This window comes from Saccostrea cucullata, unplaced genomic scaffold (assembly GCF_032062105.1).
Source record: "Saccostrea cucullata isolate Sc308-1 unplaced genomic scaffold, CSIRO_AGI_Scuc_v1 ctg6, whole genome shotgun sequence".
Lineage (NCBI taxonomy): Eukaryota > Metazoa > Mollusca > Bivalvia > Ostreida > Ostreidae > Saccostrea > Saccostrea cuccullata.
Genome location: NW_026938995.1, coordinates 695,785 through 718,305, shown reverse-complemented (window position 1 = coordinate 718,305; position 22,521 = coordinate 695,785). Strand labels below are relative to the sequence as shown.

The 22,521-nt window shown below is 33.2% G+C and overlaps 1 protein-coding gene across 1 annotated transcript; it reads right to left on the bottom strand.

Annotated features, from left to right (window-relative positions):
- LOC134252056 (espin-like) lies at nucleotides 1-19,907 on the bottom strand. The gene is made up of 10 exons (XM_062734491.1): nucleotides 19,333-19,907; nucleotides 18,148-18,331; nucleotides 16,654-16,839; nucleotides 14,276-14,398; nucleotides 7,871-7,958; nucleotides 6,796-7,348; nucleotides 6,143-6,398; nucleotides 4,946-5,113; nucleotides 1,071-1,150; nucleotides 1-903 (listed from the first exon to the last, which is right to left on the bottom strand). Exons 1-10 carry the CDS (start codon nucleotides 19,824-19,826, stop codon nucleotides 870-872), a joined length of 2,166 nt encoding a protein of 721 aa, XP_062590475.1. The 5' UTR covers nucleotides 19,827-19,907; the 3' UTR covers nucleotides 1-869.
- Between the last annotated feature and the right edge of the window lie 2,614 nt (nucleotides 19,908-22,521).

The following is a 22,521-nucleotide window of genomic DNA, read 5'->3' as shown; positions in this document are numbered from 1 at the left end:
TGTTTGTGTGACATTTATTTTCATAACAAATACAAGTATTAACACTTGATTCACATAAAATTGCAAAACATTTAATATCATGTACAATTTTCTATGCTCTGTTACTGAATTTGCGTAAATGTGACCATCACACAACATCTTGTCATATATATGACAAATTTTGTTGTTGTGCATGACTGATACTGTAAAAAGAATGTAGCTAAAAATTAAGAATTCGAAAAGATCATTAAAAATCATAGATAAATCTTTGTAAAACTGTAAGTACTGCATGATTTATCACCCATTTTTGGCAAACTTATCATCAATATTATTCCAATCTACAATGTAAATGAACATATACATCTGAGATTTAAAATTTTGTGAAGAACATGTACATGCTTTCATTTTAATATGATATGCATCCAAAGGATAAAACTGAATATTCTTCAACAATTGAAATTTACAGCAAAAGTACCTATTTATAATTCTACTGATTTGGAAGCAGTATACATTGCAATTATAATAGCACCTCTTTACAACCAATACTCTCCAATAAAGGAGGGGGTACACAGAAAGTTACAAACATCATTTCAGAAATCAACAACCTTTTCTTGTCATTAAAAATCTTAAAATGCTGAAGATCTATTGCAAAATACATGTAATAGCTTTGTTAAAAAAATGTGTTTTTGCATTTCTGCTGAAAATTTGACAAAACAAGCAAACAGCATAAGACATTGCACAATAAATATAAACATTAATGTAACAAAAATATCAACAATTCAGACAATTGCACAGATTGTGGGATTTCATATACATATTGAGACAGCAATTTGAAGTCAGAAATCGTAAATAAGATTAGAAGCATGCCTGGTGGACAGCTCCACACACTGCTACTTCTTTTTATTTGCCTGCTCTGCCGAAGCTCTGAAAAAAAAAATAGATGTGCCTCAATTTTTTGTCCTTTGTTTTACCAATTCCTAAAATTCCTAAACCAAAGAGGCAAATACAATAAAACATTCAGCTGACTGAAATTCAATGCAATTTTGCACCATAAAAATAGTCTTCAAATGCATATACATGTTGTTGCTTACTTTGCTTCAGCCTCCTTCCTTTCTATCAGTTGTCTCTTCCATAGTGGCATGTTCTTAAACCTGGCTTCTATTTCTTCAAGCTGCATCAAAACAATTTTGATAAATTAGAATTCTCAAAAGTAAAAACTAAATTTTATTTGCATAATGGTTGTGAGTGAAAGGTTGCCAAAGACAAACAAAAATGAAAAACTTCGCATAATTTAAGTTTCCAAAAACAGAGGTTAATATTTTTTTTCATCAATCTTGTCGTGTATAGCATTTTGAACATTCTTATTAACTTTAAATTGACACATAAAAAGTAAACAATAAAATAATTAATTCATGCTAAAATTCTATATAAATCCTACAGTGAAAAAAAACCCCTCTTGACATGACTTGTCTAACCAGAAGTCTCTGTCGAGACTGAAGCTCTACTGGTTTGTACTTATAGCAAAAGAAGAGAAAAGTACTTAGGCAGTTGGGAATTGAAACTTTTCAACAGCAATTAATAGAAAAATGATCGTTGATTAAGTCTCTTTATGTTTTAGTGTAGTCTACTTGCATGCCACATTACATTATAATCAGACTAAAACTGTATTTGGAGTAGCATTTTGAGAGTATTAAACAGAAATTTCTATTTTTAGTAACCGTGGCAACACCGTTCATTGAAGTGAAAAACTATACACAGAATTATGTACCTTAGTGTAGTCTACTTGTGTGCCAAGTTATATTGAAATCAGACCAAAACTGTAGGAGGTGTAGCATTTTGAAATAATTTCACAGAAATTTCTATTTTTAGTAACCACAGCAACACCGTTCATCGAAATCAAAAACCGATATAGAGAATTATGTATCTTAGTGTAGTCTACTTGTGTACCAAGTTACATTGAAATCAGACCAAAACTGTAGGAGGAGTAGCATTTTGAAAGAATTTCACAAAATTTCTATTTTTAGAACCACGTCAACACAGTTCATCGAAATCAAAAACTGATAAATAGATTTATGTACCTTAGTGTGTTCTACTTGTGTGTCAAGTTATATTGAAATCAGACCAAAACTGTAGGAGGAGTAGCATTTTGAAAGAATTTCACAGAAATTTCTATTTTTAGTAACCACGGCAACACCGTTCATCGAAATCAAAAACCGATACATAGAATTATGTATCTTAGTGTAGTCTACTTGTGTGCCAAGTTACATTGAAATCAGACCAAAACTGTAGGAGGAGAAGCATTTTGAAAGAATTTCACAGAAATTTCTATTTTTAGTAACCACGGCAACACCGTTCATCGAAATCAAAAACCGATACACAGAATTATGTATCTTAGTGTAGTCTACTTGTGTGCCAAGTTATATTGAAATCAGACCAAAACTGTAGGAGGAGTAGCATTTTGAAAGAATTTCACAGAAATTTCTATTTTTAATAACCACGGCAACACCGTTCATTGAAATCAAAAACCGATACACAGAATTATGTATCTTAGTGTAGTCTACTTGTGTGCCAAGTTATATTGAAATCAGACCAAAACTGTAGGAGGAGTAGCATTTTGAAAGAATTTCACAGAAATTTCTATTTTTAGTACGACAACACCGTTCATCGAAATCAAAAACCGATATACAGAATTATGTATCTTAGTGTAGTCTACTTGTGTGCCAAGTTATATTGAAATCAAACCAAAACTGTAGGAGGAGTAGCATTTTGAAAGAATTTCACAGAAATTTCTATTTTTAGTAACCACGGCAACACCGTTCATCGAAATCAAAAACCTATACACAGAATTATGTATCTTAGTGTAGTCTACTTGTGTGCCAAGTGATATTGAAATCAGACCAATACTGTAGGAGGAGTAGCATTTTGAAAAATTGTTTACAGACGGACAGACAGAAGACAGACAGACAGACAGACAGACGGACGGACGCCGGACGCATTACTATCGCATAAGCTCTTCTGGTCTCTGACCAGTAGAGCTAAAAATCACTTTGCTAAATAATGTCTCATAGCTGCAGCAATGTAATCCTCTCCCTTTCTCTATTTTTTTATCGGGAGGGAGCTAGAATACATGTATCAAATTAAACAATTAGAAAGTGCTACATTATTGCTGCTGTCTGACAACATCTTTTGCTTTAGCCTTTGATACAGTGTTACAATCTTAAGCAAACATATAAAGATGATGGGCCAAAGCGCAAAATAACTAGAAATATGTCCATAGGACATGAATGCCCCACCAAGGATATATTAGTAAAGCAACATGAAAATTTGTATGTGTATAAAATTTGATCACAATATCTTGAATAGTGATGCAGCTGAATTGCTTACATTAATACGTATCAGCATATGAAGTTTGACACTAATTTCATTAAAGTGAGGTCAAAGTCAAAGGAAATACCAAGGGCAAAAACTGTTGATTCAGTTGAAAAGTTCTCATCAGTAAGTATCAGCAAATGAAGTTGAAAATATAATTATAAATGGTTTCTTTAAAACTGACTTAAACAAAAATGGATAAAAGTGAGGTCAAGGTCAAATGAGAGGTAAAAAATGATGATACACTTGAAATGCTTACCTCAATATCTATAAACTTATGATGTTTGACACTAATTTAGGAAAAGTAAGGTCAATGTTAAAGCAAAGGTCAAGGTCAAAAATGTTGATGCAGTTGCATATCTCTCATCAGTATGTATCACATATATGAAGTTTGATAAAAATATCTAGAAATGATGTCTTTAATAAAACATCGGTAATCAAAGATTATGAAGCTCACCTCCACAAATGTTATCAGTGTAAGTTAAATGCAAATCTCTCATCATATTTTCTTAATATTTAGTATTTATCCCAACAACAATATTCTTGAAAGTTGTGTTTAACCCCTTACATGGCATATACACTTGTTACTTGGGAATGAAAATATAGGTCAGATCCAGCATCCAAAGCAAGTCTGGTAGTGTCTATCCCTAGATGCATCATCCATGCAAGTTTGGTTCAGGCAGGACGTATAGTTACTTGGAAATGAAAATATAGGTCAGATCCAGCATCTGAAGCAAGTCTGGTAGTGTCCATCCCTAGATGCATTGATCATCCATGCAAGTTTGGTCCAAGTAGGGCTTATAGTTCCTTACGAATGGACCTGCTCCAAAACCTTTAACCTGGTCACTCATCTGGAAAATGTAGGTCAGATCCAGCATCCGAAGCAGGTCTGGTAGTGTTCATCTCTAGATGCATCATCCGTGCAAGTTTGGTTTGGGAAGGGCTTATAGTTCCTTGGAAATGGACCTGCTCCAAAAACTTTAACCTGGTCACTCATCTGGAAAATGTAGGTCAGATCCAGCATCCGAAGCAAGTCTGGTAGTGTCAATCCTTAGATGCATTGATCATCCATGCAAGTTTGGTCCAAGTAGGGCTTATAGTTCCTTAGGAATGGACCTCCTCCAAAAACTTTAACCTGGTCACTCATCTGGAAAATGTAGGTCAGATCCAGCATCCGAAGCAAGTCTGGTAGTGTTCATCCCTAGATGCATCGTCAGTGCAAATTTGTATCAACATGTGAAGTTTGATAACACCATCTTGAATGGTATGTTTAAAAATGAGCTAAACACTAATAGAAGAAAAGTGAGGTCAAGGTCAAAGGAAAGTTCAAGGTCAAAAAATGTTGATGCAGTTGCATAGCTCTCATCAATATCTATCAGCATATGAAGTTTGATGAAAATATCTTGGATAGTTTCTTTGAAACTTAGCTTTGAACAGAGCTAAATGCAAAGTGTGACGGAAAGACAGACGGAAGGACAGAAGGACGAAAGGACGGAAGACGCACATGACAAACACTATATGCCCTGGCCATTTTCATGGTGGGGCATAAAAAATATTCAGACTTTGTAGTTACAACAAAAAGATATATACACTGTACCTTCCTCTTTTCCTCATGCTCTTTAAAGGCTTTCTCTGCCAGATTTCTGGCCAACATTTGTCGTTTCCAATCGGGCATTGAGTTTCCAGACTTATCTACACTCTCAACCTGGTCCATAAAATTTTTGGGATCAAAGTCTCCCTCTAATACAATTTTTTCTTTCTTTGGCTAAAATGAAAATACATTTCAAATTAAATAACACCCTACTTGATGTCCAGATGAAGATTTATGAAGAATGCATTAATTTTGCCTCCATCCTTCTGGGGCCCAGGGGGACAGATCACATGAAATTGAACAAAAATTCCTTTCTTAGGCTTTACCCAAGGATATTATATATTAAATTTGGTTGAAAATGGTTTGTGACACAAGCTGAAAATGTTCCAAAGTTAGTGCATGTTTCACATTCAAAATAGCATGCCAGAAAACCACAGGAGTCGGAAGTTTTTATCGTCAAAAAAAAAAATTTTTTTTTTACGATAAAAACTTCAGACACCTCATCTTCGCTAGCCAAGGGTTTCTGATACACTACTCTCCTCATAAACCCTTGGCATACGGTGTTGATAGAAGTTGGGTTTTTTTTCTCGAGTTCTGATTGGGATTCGGTACACCCGGTCGACCAATCAGCAATTGTTTTTTGTAAATGACGATATTTGCGTTCGGAATACTTCTTCACTCTTTAATCTCGGAAATGAAAAACACAAGTAAACAACGATCTGTAAGATAACATATGCAATTCTATGAATAGATATGGTGTCATTCAATATCTTCTAAATATGTGATTAAGAATCTAAATTGAACCTTCCGATTTGTACTATAAATAATAAATAAACATAACTCAGTGATTGCTTCTTAAATATTCTTGAAAAAGCTTTTGATTTAATTTTCTTAAACACGCGTCTTTATTTCTGCCGATGACACAATCTCTGTGTACCTGATTGATTCGACATCATGTGACAAAAACAATCCCGTCTTTTGACTTCACCGTATGCCAAGGGTTTATGAGGAGAGTAGCGTATCAGAAACCTTTGGCTAGCAAAGATGCAGACTCCTGTGCAGAAAACAGACTGCAACAGGTCACCCGAATGACTCTAGTGGATTTGAAGGAGACACCCATTCAGATATTTTAAAAAAAAAATTAAAATACAATATATTTTAAAAGAAGAAAAGCAACCATTTGAAAAGCAAAAGTATTCCTGCCTGATAAGAGTGTTCACTAGAATTATGATTAGAAGCTCCATTGGTTAATGAGCCTGTTTTTACTGGTCCTCCAAATGAGTATATGAAGTTCATTTTTCCTTCCTCCGTTGGTTTTTTGGTTTTCTTTAGGGTTGGGGCAACAGCAGCCTTCTTCAGCTCAGCGATCAGTCCTGTGTGGGGTGGGGTGGGGCTGCTCCTGGCTGACCCCGAAAAGGAGGAAGTGGGACTGGGTCTCTGTGAATTCTCTGACATGTCTCTAGAAAACAGAGCTCTGTAGTATAGAATGTTGTTCTAAATGCACCTCAACAATTTTTATAATCTTTAGAGAAATTTCAAAGGTAAATTCAGGAAAAGCTTTTTAAGTACTGTATACAGGGAAATTTTCGCACCCGTTTTATTTTCGTCCCTTTCGCCCTCTTCTTGATTGGGCGAATTTACAACAGGGCGAATTCAAATTACACAGCATATTTTCTTAAAAACAAACTATGACTGGGCGAATTTAAAATGGGGCAAAATTGCTCACAAATGCAAAAGGGCAAAAGTAACACGGGGCGAAAATAACCCTGTATACAGTATTAAATAAAGCAGATGTATATCTCAAAACTCTGCAATTTTCAAGTCCATTTCATGAATTCTAAAATGTGAATACTGACCTTGGTTCAATTCTGTTACTGCTGACTGATTCATGTTCACAGTTGGATGACCCCTGGCCATTGACTTGTACAGTTTTGACTTTGTCATTGAGTTCTGTCAACAGTAATGTCCTGCTGCTCCTGTAGGTATGGGGAGATAACTGTTCTACCACTTCCTTCTCCCCCTCACTCATCCTGGCTCTGTTGTGTAGTGGCGACACCTGGATCACAGGGGCTGCTGGTCTCTGGGTCAGGGGAGGTAACTCTCTAGCCACGCTATACCTCTGTAGGAAATCTGAGGTGACGAAGGATTTGTTACGGGTCACTGGTTTGTTGATACTTTCGGCTTTTTCTCTATGGATTGCAGAATGTGTAGAGTCAATGTTAGGATGACTTAGTGAGGAGTCCTGTGGTTTATCAAATAAGGTGGTATTTGGAGAAGTTGTATGGTTGACTGGTACAGGTATGTTCCAGTTATTATTTGTCTCATCAGACAGCTCTATTTGTCTGTAATCTCTCTTTTCACATTCTCCTGTCTCCTCAGAAAGTGTGCAAGATCCAGAATCTTCACAATCTGTGAATTATAGAACAATCAATGTTAATTTGTCAATATACTGATGCATACTGCACCTATATGCATTACCATGCACAACTATGAACAACACCACTATTTTGCCTTCAGCATATTTACCTTGTAAATCAACAGTATATTAAATATGACATTTTCTATTTCTCAAGAGTAAATGCACATGTCTGTGAAATTCAAATGAATAAATATGATCTCAACCAAATGATTTAGCCTGTATGTTTCTAAGATATCAATTCAAACACTTAGTTTGAACCTTCTGTGCATTTTCCCCCATTTGAAACGCAAAGAAACATTGCATTGTTGCATAGGAGCCTTATAAAACAGTAAACAGTTTACACATATTACTTTAAATGAAAATTGAATCCTTGAATAAAATATTGAATCCACTGTGGCAATTCAATTTATTCATCCTTTAAAATGTAATGTTGGAAAGGGTGAATTTGGAACTTGATTCTAAGCGGTAGTCTTGAATGAGAATCAGGCAAGGTGTAAACAGGAAACACCTACCTAGCCTCCTTGATCTACTGACAATGGACGCTGTCTCTAAATGGTGAGTCCAGGACTGGCCTGCTTCTTCCTCATCAAAACCAACTTGCTACAAAATCAAAGATAGAAGTACATGTACATCTTACCTTAAAAAACAATATGCATTAGCAAAAATTATCATATATTATGAGTTAATGATTGAAAGTACCTCAAGCATATAAGAATATACTTACTTGTTCATAAAACATTTAATTTGGCAAATACATGTAATAAACCAATGCTACCATAACGAGATACATTAATAATAAACAATTAAGATAATGTACCAGTACTATAAAAGTTAACAGACTAGTATACCACAAATCACACAGAGTTGATCGTAATATTGGGAGAATTCATAAATTATTCAAAAATATATTTAGTGATGTCCTGTTGGGTGCCAAAATGAGATATCGGTTATCATAGTCTGCTATTAAGGTCATCCAGGTATCTGTCTTTTTATCCAATACTAGCTCATTTTGAATACTCTAAGTATTATAAAGACTTGTTTAATTGCCCTTCTTTGACCAGAGGGACTATAAATAGTCTCAGGGTCATGACAATGCCCCTAGTAATAAGCAACCATTGTGCTTTTTAGTATGACCCCCTTTTGAATCTGCATTGTAAAATCATACATCTTTAAATTTTTTTGTGGTAAGGGTTTAAATGAGTTAAGCAAACATTATCAGAAGCATATACATTTATCTTTATTATCTAATCAGGAAAACTGACAATGATCTGAATTAGATTGATTTTAATTAACTTATTCAAGCAGTCTCCACTATGTTAAAAACTTAGTTATAACAGTCACTGTAATCTGTGAATTTACATCCCTATATCTGCAATTCATTACATCCATACAAGGAATTCATATAAAATGTATAGATGGGGATCAAAGAAAACTTTGCTGTAGTTGTGAATTCACAATATCTGTGTATGTACTAAAACAAGTTTTACTGTAAGTTTTTTTTTTAAATAGCCACAGTGTCAAAGGTAGATTAAAAATTATACATTTTAATTTATCATAAACTTTAAATTTTAATGAAAAATATTCCATTTGGTGAAAAATGGCCCAAAGGCCAAAGACATGCAATGCTAATGAAGTTCAATCTCTTTCACAAAAGAAACAAATATTTTATAAAAGATAATTTATTACATATCAAAACATATTGCAAACAAAGAAAATTCAACAGCTGTACAATACAGAAACAAATACCCAGAACATCTAAAGTGAAATGATTACTGTATAAAATATCATAATATCTGGCTGGAAAACTTAAATACAAACAGAATTAACATTATATACTACTACAATTATAGCAAAATAGATATGAAAGATGGGTAATGAATGTATAATCAAAATGCAATTCCATAGTTAATCTTTAGTCCAAAGAAAGATTTTGTGATTTCTGATCGAATGACTGATTTGAAAATGAAAGGAGCATGCATGCTGAATATGACTTGAATTCGGTTAACTTAGATGAGCTAAATTATATAGATATATACCAGTAAAATAACTATTATGTGTACTGGTAATCTGGTATTGTGGAAATCAATTATTAGTGTAGTTAATTTGACACAATCTCTGATTATAAGGTGCTACATGGTGAGAAATGGTAAAATAAAATGTGAGGTTTTTTAAACATTTCAAAACAACACAACACATTAATATTCTAAGAAGCATACATATCTTATAAATGTGAGGAATTTTATTAGGTTTCACTCATACATACAATTACATATTATAGAACACAGGCTATCAAGACCACAATGCTCATGCATCAATCCAGAAGCTGACAATTTCACATTTATCTTAACTGAGTTTTTTTTAATACTACAGTCAAACAATAAAAATGAATCTCATTGTTAAAGCGTATGAAGGAATGCATGGCTTCAATTATAATAAATCTGCTTTTCTTCAGAAACATGATGCGTTTGTGAAACACAGATGCCCCGGTATGGCAGCTTATGGTAAAGGTTTAAGTTTCTCAAATGCAAGTCAAACCCCAAGGTCAAGTGACCGGGTATTTGAGTCAATGGCAAATATGAAAGCCCAAGTAAATACCAATCATGCACAAGTTATGGTCAAGGTTAATGCAGTCTAAAAGTGGGTCAAACTCCAAGGTCAACGGGTCAGATTTAATTGTATGCATGGAAAGACCTTGTCATAAGTTTTTAAAAAGTAGATTAAACTCTAAGGTCAAAATTATTGGTATCTAAGGGAAGGTCTTGTCACAGGAAATAAACCTGTGAAATTTAAAAGCCAGATTACTAACTGTTCAAAAATTATGGCCAAGGTTTAAGTTCTTGTGGAGAAACAGACAGACCAACGGACAGGGCAAAAAATATATATCCTAGAATTTTGGTTAAAGGGGCCTTAAAATACCTTATAATCATATAGTAAACAAGTTAATATTCCATTTCCAAATGTTTCATGTACCGGTAACTTTGAAAACAAGTAATAGAAATTTTGATTAAGATTTACAAACTTAATAAAGTAGTACCAGTACTGGGAATTTGAAACTTTATATTTAAAAGACTTACAAAGGACAATCTTTGATCAGAAAAATTATGTGAACTAAAGGATCACATCAGCCTGGAGGTATAAACACAGCAATGACCTATACCAATTCTTCGAGTAAACCTATCAGTCCTTCTTACCTAAGGTAATTCATGATCATGTACTGTTTCCAGGGAAATTTATACCCCATTTTATTTTCACCCCTTCCGACCCATAAGTGGGCAAATTCAAAACAGAATGAAATCACTGAATATAATGATTTATGAATCAATGAACTGTGAATGGGCGCATTTCAATTTATTTATTGACAACACCTTTTATATTTAAAATGTACATTGAAAACTGTTTGCGAATGTGAAAGGGTGAAAATAACACGGGGAGAAAATACTTTGTATAGAATATTTTATCTCAGAATTTACTTGAATATTATTTTTATCCAAAAATCACCTAGAAATATTATGGGTTTTTTTGCATTTTCAAAATAGTATGCTACTTCTCATATACAAACATACAAATGTAAAAAGTAAATAAAATCATTATACTTTGAGTATTTCTATCACAAATACCAGTTTAACTCTTTTCCCCTTAGACCTTTCCCTCCTTTACCCCTTAATGACGACTTTTGACGCCTAGCCCCCAACCCTTAATGACGAGTTTCCACGTGTATTTCGTTGTTGATTTGACTTGAAATTACCGCTTGTTTACAAATTATCAGAGCACAGGTGGCCACCTGCAGGTTAACAAATGATTGCATCATACTACAGTTAGAAATCACGTGATTTACCTGTGTAAACAAACAATATTCCACCAAAATTCAAAATGGCGGACTGTTACATACGATGTTTTTTTGAAAATGTTACTAGTAAATACGCAATATTTTCTCATCCAGTAAAGCATTTCATGAAATTCAGTCTATAAACTACCTATTTCTTGAAAGGTTTGAAAATTATAATGATCTATATGTGTAAATATACTCCAACATAAGTTAGTGAAGTTCGGGACCGCGCAGTGCCGATTTCGTCACCTGTTTCTCACAAATTCAGAAGATACCTTCCATTTTACACATATTCATTAATGTACAGGTGTAGAAAATAATTATTTTAATAGAATTGGATCATTAAAGTGTCCAAAAACGTTCAGAAATCAAGTTTTAGGACGCATTAACACAGATTGACATTGAAGAAGCACTACAATTTATTAATTTCTGAGTAATTAAACTTATAAAACTGATAATAAATAATAATTTAACCATCAATTATATCATCACACATGTTTTTTATTATTTATACAGACAATTTTGGCTTATTAAAGCCGTTTTACTTGTTGAAAATATCTAATTTTCTATTTACACCTGCTTTCACCTGAATTATTTTTTTAACAGAAATTTCCGACTTAAATTATGTAAAAAGATTTGAGAAATTTAATTTATTACGAATCCAATGATATATAATACATAATATAAATGAATATATAATAGTTCAGTTTTAAACTGCACTCCAACAATAAAACGCTGTGAAGGGGCAGCCAAAACACTTTATGGCCAATTTCAATTTTTTCGGTTCGGTTCGGTTAAAAATAAATTATCGGTTTTCGGTTTTTTCGTTCGGTTTTCATTTTGAGAATTTAAATAAAACATCTTTATATATATCAAAGGATAATAAGGATTAAGGACATTGTAGAAAGTACTATTTTGCCGACACAAATTTCTATCCATTTTATTCAACAGATCAAGTTGTTAAATGTAACAAAAAATAACAAAGTAATAAACTTCTTGTTTAAAATAAAATAAAATAAATAAAATTATTGAATAGAGTTATCTTGTTACAAACAATTGAAACATTCAAAATGTGAAATATTCCCACACGTGTGATTTGTTTTTCCTTCCACATGTGTATGATTACTGTATGCCATGTTTAAATGTCTTCGATGTTACCTGTATTTTCATTGGTTAAAGAACCCTTCATTGAAATAAACAACCAATCACAACGCGTGTTGCAAGCAGGTGTATTATATAAAAGATAAAAAAAAACCGAACCGAATTCCGGAAAACCTTTCAAACCGAACCGAATGCCATTTCTTATCAAAAATGGCCATCGTCAAATCGTTTGTAAAGAGTTAAATACATGTAACTTTCTGTTAAAAATTAAATAAGGTTGAATATTCTAAGAATTTTCAAAATATAAATAAACAAAAACAGAGAAAATATTGATTTTTTTCATCTTTTGTTATGAGAATAGGAAGAATGGGTTATTTAACAGCAAAGAAATTATATCACTATCTACTTTTATAATTAAAGCCCGGCCTCCACTCAAAAATTATCATGTTAATTTAAGATGCACACACATATAAATAATTTAGGCATATATACTGTTGCCAGCAATCATTAAATTTCATTAAAAAAAAATTCAAAACTTCACTGGGTTTTACATGTAATCCTATGTTCTCCTAACATTAAGGTGTATTTATCTTACCCATATCCTAAATTTTGTTAGTAAATTTCAACAAAAAAAAAACAAGCTGTTAAAGCAGTACCATAAATTTCAATATTGAAAATTGATGAATCATAGAATTATAAATGTATATATAAAAACAAGAGGGTCACTGGGGCTACAATGCTGCCCTGAGTAAATATTAATCCTGCAGTTTTCTTGAATAGAATTAAAAAAAAAAAGATTCTGTTTTCTCAATGGGAATTTTAGTTCCCTCTATTTTAGCCCAAACCTAGACCCCAATGAAGCAAGATTTTTGTCAATGAACTTATCTATATATCTCATTTGTAAACATCATAAGTTCAACAGCATAATAAATTGCCATCTAAAATGATGTTGAGATTTGATAACTTAGTTGCAATACACTAGTCGGATATATTTTATTTTACTCAAGGATGTTTTCTTAGCATTTTGACCTCACCATAGCATTTTGCCCTGACTGTTTTTACCAAAAAAAAAAAATCCTTCTCAGACATTTTTCGTTTTTACTGATAAATATGGTACAATTAATTTTTACATGAAATTTCCAATTTCACATTTATTCTAAAATTATTTATATTATATGTGATATGAATATCTACCCATAAACATATGAACTTATAAATATATGCATATGTCACACATAAATATTGAGGGAAAAAAAGACTCTTATTAAATAAAGTTTCCACTGGCGTCCATGCATAGATTTGAGTAATATTGTTCTGATGTTACCTTAGTAAAACCTTACAGGTTCCTTCATCTGTCAATAACAAAAGGGTTAAACACAATAGAAAACAGCAAAACAATTGGACATGCTATACATTTAACTTACATGCAAAATACACCATCATGGACAAAGATATTACACAGCATACATCATGTTCTTGAAAAATTAATATCAAAGTCATGTATGAATGCAAAAAATTATCAAATGAAGTGGAAATTGAGGTAATGTTAAGGATGTTTTTCAATAATATTGCACTCTGATAAAATGACATTTATTAAGCTGACGTTCCTTCAACATGACAATTTCACGTTTCAAAGTGTGTATGCAATCAAAGCAGTGAAAAGTTTGGGAAATCACCTTAAGAAGAATTGTGTAGGAAAGTTTGATTTTAATTAAAAATTTTAAAATAAACTTGAATTCCTGAAAAGGTAGCTCAAACTTGATAGATTTTTTTTTCTCGATTTGGTTGACATACCTAAGTAATAGAGGTAAATTAAGGTCACAACGAAGATAGTTTACATGTTTTCAATCAATTAAAAGATGATAAAAGGGACTTGACCCAAACTTTGGGAACACTGATCTTGATGTTTTACAGAAACTGACCAACGGATGACATAAACTTCCATGTAGACATAATCTCTTAAGGACTTTGTTGTAAGGTTAACACTTACTTTTACTTTGATTTCCTTAGCACATTGATCATTAGAACACTTCTCTGCTAACTCGAAGGCTGTCAGACCCTGGTTATCTGTTATATCGGGATTACAATTGTTCTCCAATAGAACTCTCACAACCTGAAATACGGACAAGGTCTGTCTTAATTACACTCATAGTGTAGTTACGTGAAGGCTGCTGTAATTTCTGCTTCTGAATAAAAATCATCAAAAATGTAACTTCTCATTTTCAGCTTGAAAAAAAAAATCAATTGAGGTATATAAGCCTTACATCTCATCTATAGAATTACCTGTAAACTAGCTGAACGACAAATTATAGTGTCCTTGAAAGATTAATCCACTTAAAAATTGTAATAGATCCTTATTAGTGTATGCCAGCATCTGAAGACACTTTGAAAATTCTCGAATGTAATTTAATTAATGAAATCTACAAAATTATATTGATTCAGATGATGCAAACCTCACTTAGGCTGAATAATTCAATAAGAAATCCATGACAGCTAAGGGTCCTTTTTTCCTACACTACTACCTTTATTTGAGTGGTAACAGATGTCAGGGATATTTTGGAGACCATCAATAATTACATAGCAGTGACAGTGACAGATAACTGAAATTCTAGTAATTAGCAAACAACCTCGGCTTCTCCGGTCACAGAAAATGCATGATCAACAATGACCACATTTTATACCAATTAAAATCTATGGCAACAGGTAGCCCATGTTCCAGGTAAATGTAGATAAAGCTATAAATAAAGTCCTGACCAGACACACTTTATTGATTTCTAACTTCGTGACGATCAATTTTCAAATGCTTGGTGAATATACTGTACATCTAAGATGAGTTGGAAAATCAGCAATTAAGTCACAATGAAATGGACCTGAAGACTAAAGAGCAATATTACATCAAAAGAACACAGTACATGTACCTCATAGAGTTTGTAGTTTGAAAATATTGATTCAATAATTTTAATTTCAAAGGTTTCAACTTCTCAAACTCTGCAAAAACAAGATTAGAATTTACTTTAGAGATCTCAGAATTGCAAGTCACAATGCTTGTAGCTACCGGGTATCATACCAAGATTCATTTTGTTTGAAGACTTTGCAATGCAGATTTACATATATCTCAACACTGTCTGGTTTCTTATGTTCAATCCAAGGAATTGATAATATATAAGGAACCTACACAATATCTATTTTAGCTGGCATTCAAATTTATCACACAGGCAGGTCATGGGCAACTAATTAGCATACTGGTATAAGCATAAAATGTCCAGTTCCTATTTATTAAACATATATATAAAAATTCATATTTTAACAATGATCATAAATTATCTCCTGAAAGACTGTGCACAAGGCACTAGAATATGAATCCTGTTAAAATATAAGGATACATGCAGACAGTATATGTACTCATAATACCTTATATGGCTCTCAAATATTCATCAACATCTTAGAAGCATAAACATCCATTTGCTTTTAAGTTTGTCTTCTGAAATTATATTCAAACAAACTGCAACTGCATGCACACTGTGTGCTTCTTCATGTCAAGGTATTCTACAGGCATCAGTGTTTGTTAAGGGCGTTTACCCTACAAATCACTACAGCCCACTCACGAACAAAAAAAATTAAAACCTTAATATCAGAACAGAGGAATGATGAATATCTACCTGATGTAACATACATAGATATCTACCTTTTTTCTGAATCACAACTTGCAATATTGATTGTTAGAAATAACCGAGTACCTTGGGTTGATGTAATCCTAGCTTTCACAGTAAACTAAGGTGTCGCCACATCCTCTGCCGGGAAGCAGGTGCAATGCTAATAAAGTGTGACTGTTATCTTGCATGACAATATTGAGAAAGAGTCATCACTGGGTTAGAAAATAAAGATAACCTAGCAGTGCTTTGGAGGCATTGTATCTATGTTCTATAGAAATGGCATGATAATCAAGCAGGCCAGAGGTGAAGATGATAAATTAGGTTATATCCTAACGAATTTTTACCTAACACTTTTGATGCTTAGTCTGTCTTTTGCACCTCGCATAACAACTTTATTGGTCACCTTGTACAATACATACTATGAGAATGTGCTTACATCATTATTGATTGCTGTATTTATACTTTATTAGTTTTTCTTCTATCTGACCAGGTGTAGGTAAAATGTCAAGAAATGTAATCAGTCAAGACCTTATGAACAAATACTACTCCACTTCTATCTACGTGTGATGTGATAATGGGGAAATTAATAACTTACTTTCCTATTTTTCATATGTCAAAAGTGTTCAAAAAAAGGTTTTTTTCCCAATAATACAGAAAAACCAACATCTACCAGTAATACAAAAACATTTTTGATACACTAGAGCATAAAAATAACCTTGAGATGTCCCACTTCTGCTGCATTGTGGAGAGGACTGCCTCCAAGGTTATCCAGGGTGACCTTGGCCCCTCCCTCTGACATCAGCCACCTAACGACCTCAGCGTGACCCATGCTGGCTGCGTAGTGAAGACAGGAAGCTCCGTCAAAGTCCCGCTCATTTACTTTACATTTCTGTTCCAATACCTGTAAACATGTACTATAAGCTTTAGTTTTAAGATTCAACTACAAGAGTGTAATTATCTGATGCCCCTAAAATCTGAAAGTGTTATGAGTCAATGACATAAACCAGTTTAATAGAAAAAAGACCATTTATAACAATTGATTCCTCAATATGTTTTAGAACCTCAAAAAATAAGTTAACAAATGGAATTAGAATTGAAATAAATATTATTGTATAAATGCATTGTTCAAATATTTTCTATGCAGTATTTTGACATGCATTAGCTATGGTTACCTTCTTCTTTCGGAGTTTCACAATGTTGGTCATTTTTTTTAAAAAACAAACATGGGTAATAGAAGATTATGAAGCTCACCTAGACGAATGTTATCAGTAACAGTGATGCAAATCTCACATCATATTTTTTTTATTTAGTGTCCATCCTGAAATTAATATCCATGAAGTTTGGTTTAAGGACCAGTAGGACATAGTTTCTTGGGAGAGTACATGCTTCCAAAACTTTATCCTGGTCACAAATCAAGAAAGATCTTTAAGTTCCAACATCTGAAGCAAGTGTCCATTCTTAGTTGCATCTTCCATGCAAATTGAATCATAACAAGCCACACAGTAATAGAGCTACTTCAAAAAGAAGCATCATCCATGCATGTTTGGTCCAGGTAGGGTTTATAGTTACTTGGGAATGGACCTGTCCAAAACATTAACTTGGTCATCCATCTAGAAAATATAGGTCAGATCCACCATATGAAGAAAGTTTGGTAGTGTCCATCCAATGATGCATCCTTGCAAATTTGGTCCAGGTAGAACTTATAGCTACTTGGAAATGAACTTGCTCCAAGAACTTAAACACTTGGACGCCCACACTTATGCTGATGCTGTGGGTAAAGCATAAGCTCACCAGACTTTGTAAAGGTGAGCTTAAAAGTGGCTTGTGCATCGAAATACTCATCTGAGTCATAGTTTGGCCTTGCTTTAAAAAAAAAAATCCCCTCATTACTCACACGAACAAGAAATGTTTCAGAAGTCATAATTCCCTCAGGAATCATAGATGTGGAATAAAAATAAAATTAATCTGTATCTCATCAACATGATCAAGATACACGTGTTTAGATAAAAAGTGCAGAAAAATAGGGGGCAGACTGGCAGATAGATGGAGGGACGGCTAGAGTAGAATGACAGCTGGACAGACAGACAGATGGACAAACGAGGAAACCTAGTTCCCTCCAGTTTCGGCTGTAGGGGACTAATACACCAAGTTTGAGGTTTTTTTTCAGAACAGGGTTATTAATTAGTTACTAATTAATACATTGACTTACCAAGAATTTTACACAATCAAGATGTCCACTCTGGGATGCAGCATGTAAACATGACATGCCATCATATGCATGGATTTTAACAGTGCCACCTTTCTGAACCAGTAGTTTAAGGACCTCTAAATGCCCACTCTGTGCAGCAATATATATCGGGGTTGCTCCATTTGTCATTTGCATGTTCACAGATCTGTAATAAAATAGCACGACATTACTGATTACACTGCAAGAAAAACTTTTTTTTCACATGAGTAAATGTTATTGTTAAAGTCAAAATCACGATCATTATACATGTAGTAACACCAGGCCTAGAAAATTCTCAGAAAACTTTTAAACAACTGACTCATAACAATTAAACCATGCATATTCATTTTCCCTGTTTCAGTGTTTGAAATAACCATGCGCCTGACCGCCAGAGATGCACAAATTTTACATTGTGGGTTTTAAATTGTTGCATGTTTCAAGGTTCAGATAGATGCGTGAAAAATTTTCATCAATCAAAATTCTGATATTTGATAAATCTCACTCAAATCAACTAACAATATCGATGACAAAGTCAATGAAAGTGTAACAAGCAAACAAGTAGAATTTGTCAGCTTATAAGTTTGAGATTGAAGATATGGTGATCTGACCCCTTTCAGATCATTGGTAAAAGGAATTTATAAAAATAGAACAAATATTTTCTCATGCTAAATGATTATTGGCAAGCCTGGTACATTTAACTAGCAGTCAGCCCTGCATGTCTGGCATATTGTAAAGTAAGTTTCACATGCTGTCCTTTTCAGTCAACAGCATACCGGTTATTTTAGAGACATCTCAAACCAGGGGCCAGAGAGGGATATTAACCTTTCTTGTCCTTTGAACTTGGTAGTCAAGAGATATCTGTCCGAAATTTAGTTCTTGCAGAGAATTCAAAGGAATAAATTGTCTAAATCTCTTAAAACCTATACATGAAAAGTCTTGTACATTGCATACTTGATTCTGACAATCTGTGCACCCTTGTAAAACTGAATATGTGTGGCAACACACTTCATAGTGAGCAGATATTGTTCAAGCATCAAGCTGACGGCTCTGGATCCGCCTTTGACAAGTATGCTAATTAAATTTTATTCAATATTTTTTATGTCTGATACACACACATGTGTTCATTAAAGAAATCAAAAGAGATCATTTAATATATAGCACACACACCTAGGTGAATCCTGTAATAGAATTTGAACAGTGTCCACACTTCCACCAGAAGCAGCAAAATGAAGAGGCAGAGCACCACTTGCTGCTTTTATCATGGCTAAATCACCCTGAGTATTATCAAGAATCCATTCTACAAGTGAAGCATGTCCATATCTAGCTGCCAAATGCAGTACAGTTGCTCCAGTGCCATCTTGATCATCTGGAGTTAAGGGAGGTTTGGCTTGTTTCAGTAACCATTGTACAGTGGCTAGTTTCCCTGAGGCTGCAGCATCATGCGCTGGAGTAGAGCCGACCATGGACCGCTTGTGGTGGTTGAAGTGTCTGTTTTGAACAAGATACTCGATGACATCTACCCTACCCGCCCTTGATGCATAATGGCAGCAATTGGCCCCTTTATCGTCAACGATCTTGTCTGTGAGTTGTTCAGGATTTAATGTCGATAGAAAGGAAATATTTCCATCTGTTGTTGCTGTGAATATTTGACTTGTCACCATTTTCCCCCAAAAATTGCCCTACCTACATTACTCACTCGCACTTGTCGTCTGCAACCGGAAGTTACCTGCACTTTTGGAAAGAAATATCACAAAACGAAAAAGTTGAAAGACCAAAGCCGATATGATGTCATTAAAATCGATATTGTATATCTTTCTTTCTTATAAGGACAGTAACAATTCCACTTTTCTAAAACTTTATTTATTATTTATTTTTACAAGTGTGTGAAGGTCTGACATATAGGACAAATCAAAAAATAAAAACTACGAAATCGCGGAACAGGCAGAGCAGACGGTAATATGGCGGCGCGTTCAAGTTGTCAACAGCGAGGTATAATATGAATACTTTTTTGGATCTCGTAACCAGCCTCTATAACCAGGCAGAGCGCATGCGCGCAACAAATTTACATCGAGATCGGAAAACAGAGGGGAGGAAATTCGGAATATATAATGAAAACTAGTAGTGCTATTCTTAGATGCAGAAATTTATGCATAATTCAATAAAATATTATTTAAAAAGCAGAAGAATGATTAAGTCAACTTTGCAATTAGTATTTATTTATTTTTTAAAATCTTTTATTCATTCATTTATTTATTTTATTTCTTTAATTATTTTTTTAATTCTAATAATTAATGAACTAGGTAACTTAATTATTTATTCATCAGAGAATTTATTTGTCTGTTTATTTATTTATACATTCTTCTCTTCATTAATTAATTATTCTAATGAGTAATTAATTCCTCTATTTATTAATTAATTATTTTATTATTTAATTAATAAATTTATTGATTAATCTATAATTTATGTGTTAATTCATTTAGATTTTAATTTGTTTGTTTATTTGTTTACTTACTTTATATTTGCTTGATTGTGTATTTATTTATTGGTTTCTTTCTTTCTCTCTCTCTCTTTCTTTCGTTCTTTCTTTATTCATTTAATTATTTTTTTTTTATTATTTATTTATTTATCTATCTATCTATTTATTTATTATTTCTTATAATTAAGTAAATGATTGATTTTCTAATAAATAGATAATTAATTTATCATATTAATTCCTTTTTATTATTTTCTAATTATTATTTATTCATTAATTTAATTATCTATTTATATATTTATATATTTATTAATTAACTTATTAATTTTTTTTCATTCATTCATTCTTTAATTCATTCATTCCTACTTTTTCTGTTACAAACTAGAAAACTGACCAGTCAGCAAGGGCCCCGCCATAGGTAGAATTAAAAGGGTGCAGCTTACAGAATGATTAATAAATGTACAAAGAAAAAGCAACTGTATTCTTAAAATTTCAACATAATTCCTGAATACTAGTATTCAAAAACCTGAAAATAATATTCTTGTATTTACATTAGGCAGTAAAGAACAACTTAACATTGAATATTTAAACAATTATGAATCTTGTGTTTTATAAAATGACAGCCTTCAATGAATGCAAATATCATGAAGGCTTGACCTCAACTTCGAACAAACAGCAATTGCAGACAAAGGTTTTCATTAATCTTAAAGTGACAGATAAAGAGAAGCCTACTAAATTTTCTGCAGCAGGCTAGATAATTAATCCCAAGGGATTAATTGTACCTCTCTCATCATTTTCTTCTAAAGTTACAATACAAATTTTTTCAGTATTAATGATAGAATGGGGTTTTTATACAACTACATTAAAAATTAAAAACATTCTTGAATTAATATATTTCCAAAAAAAAGGAAAAAAGTGAAAAAAAGTACCCTGGTAAATCAAAAAATCTTCTTTAATCTATTTCTTTTTTTAGGATTCAATGAAATCATAACTATCAAACAAAAATAAATAATAAAAATGTATTTTTAAATCCACATTTCAGAGTGTTCATAGCATTCCAAATTGATTTAACTTCAAAACAAACTTCATTTGCAGACAGAGGTGGTAATTAATCTCAATGTGACAGATAAAGATAATGCTCTGGATTTTCTTCAGGAGGAAAGCTAATTAATCTCATGGGACTCCTAGTAGCATTCAGTTTACTGAATGGGAACATCTTCAGCAGTTATCTCTCTTTGCCAATGCATTCTTATAATGTTAAGGAATCTACCCCACCACCCCAGCTCCAAACCAAGAGACATAGAGAACCAAACTTAGCATCAAAATATGTATTTTTGCCTACTGAACTACCGTACCAAATTCGATCTTAATTGGGCAACCATAAAAAAAGTTGCACGTTCATTCTTATGCATAGTTAAGGAATCTACCCCACCACCCGAGCTCCAAACTAGAAGACATAGAGAATCAAACTTAGCATCAAAATATGTATTTCTGCCTATTAAACAACCATACCAAATTTAAACTTGATTGGGCAACCATAAAAAAAGTTATTAGAAAAAAACAGAAAATTTGTGGACGGAAGAGTGACAGACGGACAGACAGACAGACGGACGGACAGACAGACAGAGTGATTACTATAGGGCACCCGCAAATCCTTGCGGGGCCCTAACAAGTTCTGTTTATGTATTGCCAAGATTTGCGTTCCCATCACCATGATCTGTAATTGTATCACCGGGGTCTGTATACCCATCACCAGGGTCTGTATCATCTATCACCAGGGTCTGTATACCCATCACCAGGGTCTATATACCCATCACCAGGGTCTGTTATACCCATCACCAAGGTCTGTATTATCTATCACCAGGGTCTTTATACCAATCACC